At 32.2% G+C, this 4,282-nt stretch overlaps 1 protein-coding gene across 1 annotated transcript; it reads right to left on the bottom strand.

Moving 5' to 3' along the window:
* Positions 1–1,217: 1,217 nt before the first annotated feature.
* LOC114374471 (glutaredoxin-C9-like) lies at positions 1,218–1,965 on the bottom strand. The gene has a single exon (XM_028332112.1). The coding sequence runs from the start codon at positions 1,917–1,919 to the stop codon at positions 1,518–1,520; it is 402 nt and encodes a 133-aa protein (XP_028187913.1). The 5' UTR covers positions 1,920–1,965; the 3' UTR covers positions 1,218–1,517.
* Between the last annotated feature and the right edge of the window lie 2,317 nt (positions 1,966–4,282).

The following is a 4,282-nucleotide window of genomic DNA, read 5'->3' as shown; positions in this document are numbered from 1 at the left end:
AATCAGCAGCAAGAAAAAAAAAAGTATCTCGATCCCAATTTCCTTTCATATTTTTTCTCTTTCTTCATTTTTCTTTAAGGAGTATTTTCCAACTCGAATTGAAGATCAGTTCTGTTCTAAAACTTGCATTAACACCTTGATTGTAGCATTTGAGAGATGCTAGATGTAGTGTGGTGTAACACTTGGAAGAAACTCCACCATGAGTAGGAGAAAAAGGTTGCACTAGAGGATGACACGAGCAAGTTCCACAATGATGTTTTTACTTAAGAGTCCTAATATTTTTAAGCACATAGATAAAAACATATGGCTGGCACAAATATTTCTTTCTATCTCTTAGTATAGTATTTGAAGAAGAAGAAGAGATCTTGTGTATTTTCTATGCAATTGTGGGAGAAGAAGAAGAGATCTTGTGTATTTTCTATGCAATGCAATTGTGGGTTGGTTGACTTAGTCTAGTTAATAACATCCTATGTACTTATAAATTTCCTTAATTTTTATTTCCTTAATTTTTAATTACCATTTGTTCTTTTTAATTTTATAAATTTGTGATTTTGATCTCATGATAGATTATTAACTAATAATTATGATTATTAAAGATATTAAATTAATTATAAATTAAATAAAAATTATTCATCATAAAAAAACTTAAACAAAAGACTATTAAACAGTATTATAAAAAATTATGATTAATAATTTTTTATTTAATTATTTAATAATTAATAATTTTGATTATTTTATAATTAACTTAATAATTTAAATAATCATAAAGACTAATGTTATAATTAAAATTTAAAGAAACTAAAATCATAATTTAATACGCAAGAATGCTAACAACACTGTTGTTGATGATTGTGAAAATATTTTAAAAATTACTAATTTTTGTGTCTCGCTTCTTATTAATTATTTCGCTATGACAATTTAGAAATGAAATCCACCAAGAACTATGGTTTCAATCAATTTTAAAAAATCAGATGGGAGTTTTAGAAAATTGCAGAGAAGTGTTATTAGCATTCATTTTCTTTTACAGTTCTTTTAAAAAAAAAACTATAACAGTGAATTTACCGTAACAAAGAGTCCAAAAATTAAAAGTCATAATATAAATATAATAACACAACACATCTTTTACCTCTTTATTACACTAATTCCATCTGGTTTAATTTCCCTTTACAATTTATCGAGAAGAGGAAAAACGTTACTGGAAGCATAATTAGAGATCGTTTTGTGATAAATTATTGAGATCCAATTGATGAACTTGTACGTCAACATCAACTAATTGAAACAAAATGTACAATATCTCTCTTCCAGACTTTTCAACACAAGGGAGTTGTTAACAACGCAGTTTCTCATCTTGCCCAGTTAAGAGACGCAGGAAAAGAAAAATAAAACACAAAAAAGGAGGGAATTGAACCTAAGAAAATTAATTTCGCTATATCTAATTAATTTCCCACTCGAGAAAATAGGTTTAAAAAAAAAAGAGCAGATGTAGAAAAAAAAGATGGAGGTAGCTAGAGTAAGAGTCAGAGCCACAAGGCACCAGCATCCTTCAAGATGGGAACCAATTCACCTGAGATATGAGTGGCCATAACTCTTTCCAACCCTCCGAACAACTTGCCGGCCAGGAACACCGCCGGAAACTGCACCGTTTCGGCGCCCTGCGGGGACAGGTGGAGAGCAACGGCGGCTTCGTGGTCCTCGTCCACCTCGTACACGGGAGGGTTCACTCCCAGACCTTGTAACAACCTTTTTACCACGTGGCACATGCAGCATCCCCGTTTTCCAATGATTACCACCGCGTTCTCCGATACCATTGTGGCAGCTTTGGATGGATAGGTGCCATTGGATTCTTTGATTCCTCCTGCGTGTGGCATGCCACGTGCTCCTATGGGGATGAAGCTTCTGTGGGAAATGGCTTGGTGCATGGTGGAGAGAGAAGTGTGGGAGGAGGGGAGGATTAGTGGAGGGTAGAGGTGGAAATATAAATAAGGGTGAGAACTGTTGTCAAAGGCAGTTACGCAATTCTACGTCACCGCTGTTGTGGGTGACGCGGTCAACACATTCCTGGAAGTTACATCCATGATGAAATTAATGCTTAGCTGAGATGCTCCTCTCTCATGTTTGTTTTGTCCCATTACTTCACTAGGTATCATAGTAAAATTCTTATTTTGGAGGTGAGCTAGCTAACTTGCTTGCTAACGCAAGTTATTATTATTATTCAATAATTAATTTCCTCTCTCTCCAATTTGCTTGTTATATTTAGGATAAATAGTTATTTTTATCCTTAGTCGTGTAATTTATTTATAAATGCATACTAAATTATAAATTTTAATTTCTAAAAATATAAAAAATGCGATAAATATAAGTTAACTTGCATTCGTCATAGTTAATAAAATAATATACGTGATACAAAAAGATAAATTTATCATGAAAATGATTGTCAACCTAATCATATCTAATTGACAGCATATGAGCATATTTGTCATATAAATACATACATTTCAAAAATATAAAATTTTAGTCATCAAAAATATAAAAAGTATGAATGTGATTAAATATATCTGGATATATTTGTAACACTTTTGGGAAATATTATTATATAATAAATATGTTCCTATATTGGTAATCGGATGGTTACCAATTATTTCAGACAAATTCATTTATTTGTGTCATGTAGGTTATTTTATTGACACTGACGAACTGAAGTTAACGGTTGAATATATTTATTACACTTTTTTTATATTTTGAGACACTAAATTTTATATTTTCTTCTTTTATATACATTCAACGAATTACAAATTAAAAGTAGCTATTTATCCTAATATTTATGAGTTATTTTCTGGTCCAATTGCTACCGTACCCCTCTGGCCAAAAAGCGAAGTCGTATAAATGTTAAGTGATTTAACATTGTCATTTTGTCATGCAAAGTCTAGTTTAATTAGTAAAAAAAAATTGGTGAAAGCATAAACAGCGGTCACCTGGCACCGGCCAGAGGTAGAGTTCACGGATATTACTACTGACAAGTCTTGTTCTACTCACAGTAAAGGACGGTGCAGCAAAACGACAACGTTCTGATTACGTCGTTATCCATTTGCACGAACTCCATTCGCTGGCCACGTGGTTGCGGGAACCAGAGTGATCATCGCCGTCCACATGTTCTGGAGCTGTCGTTTTTCGAAAACTGGGTTTAGTGTGGATGGTTCACCTCCACTACACGTTTTCCTTGAGCTTCTTTATTCTTTTTAATTCAAATAAAATAAAATGGTCTCACACGGTTTAACTTGACGATAAGATTCATTTGGCATTCACCAAATGTTTATGAATTATAACACGTTATAGGCTCACTCAATTATAACACCGTGTTATCTAAGCAGGCACATGTCACTCTCCTTTGGACTTCAACATAAAGTTCATTAATGCTACTGTAATTTTCCTTGCCTCTCATCTCTTGAACTTCGATATATAACGTACTTAGCAAAAAAATAAAATGACAGTGTAGTTTAAATTTCACCCTCTGCATACAGCGGTTAGTTAGTTGTACCTCATTTTGTTTGGTTGAGATTTTTCTCTATACTGCACAAACAGAAAGTTTGTACAGCCTTATAAATATGTTATGCTCGAACTTGGAAAAAGAAAATCTTCGATCAAATTATCATTTGAAGGCTTGAACATTGAACTAGATACACAATAAAAATGTGATTAACTAAATCATAAAATAAGTGAAAATGAAATGATACCCAATATGAATATCATATAAATATTTTATTAGGTAGTAGCATGTTCTGTCATTTATATATATTTTTTTAATCCAAAATTGAACGTGATGTTTTGTAGTTTATAGTCATATATGCAAGGTAAATATATCTCTCTTCACGTTGTCCCATTCAATTAATGTATATACATCTTAATTAATGTCGTTTCTGAGTATGAGTTTAGAGTGGAGAAAAACAAAAAACAGTGTGCCGAGAATCTAACTAGTAACTAAAGTTACAAAATTATTTGTGCCAGGGTGTTTTAATTGGCCTATAACAATAAAATTCATTTCTTCAAATTTGAAAATGAGATAGTTCTTGTTTTTTCTTTCATATAATCACGTTCCTTTTGTCAACGCACAGTTTCAGGATCTTTATATTGTCACTTGCCACTTCTCCAATAAGGTTAGGAAGGTGGAGCAGATTTGGGCTAAACTGTTTGACAACTAAGTATTTATACTTATATATAATCACTAACTATTTAACTATCTATCAATCCGTATCTGTGTGCACGTAAGTATTAAAATAGGTTAGGC

Source organism: Glycine soja, chromosome 11, assembly GCF_004193775.1.
Source record: "Glycine soja cultivar W05 chromosome 11, ASM419377v2, whole genome shotgun sequence".
Lineage (NCBI taxonomy): Eukaryota > Viridiplantae > Streptophyta > Magnoliopsida > Fabales > Fabaceae > Glycine > Glycine soja.
Note: the sequence above shows the minus strand (reverse complement) of the source record. Positions and strands in the feature narration are given on the sequence as shown.

Excerpts from the sequence above, each read along its gene's own strand:
- LOC114374471 (XM_028332112.1), bottom strand. The coding sequence starts at position 1,919 with ATGCACCAAGCCATTTCCCACAGAAGCTTCATCCCCATAGGAGCACGT.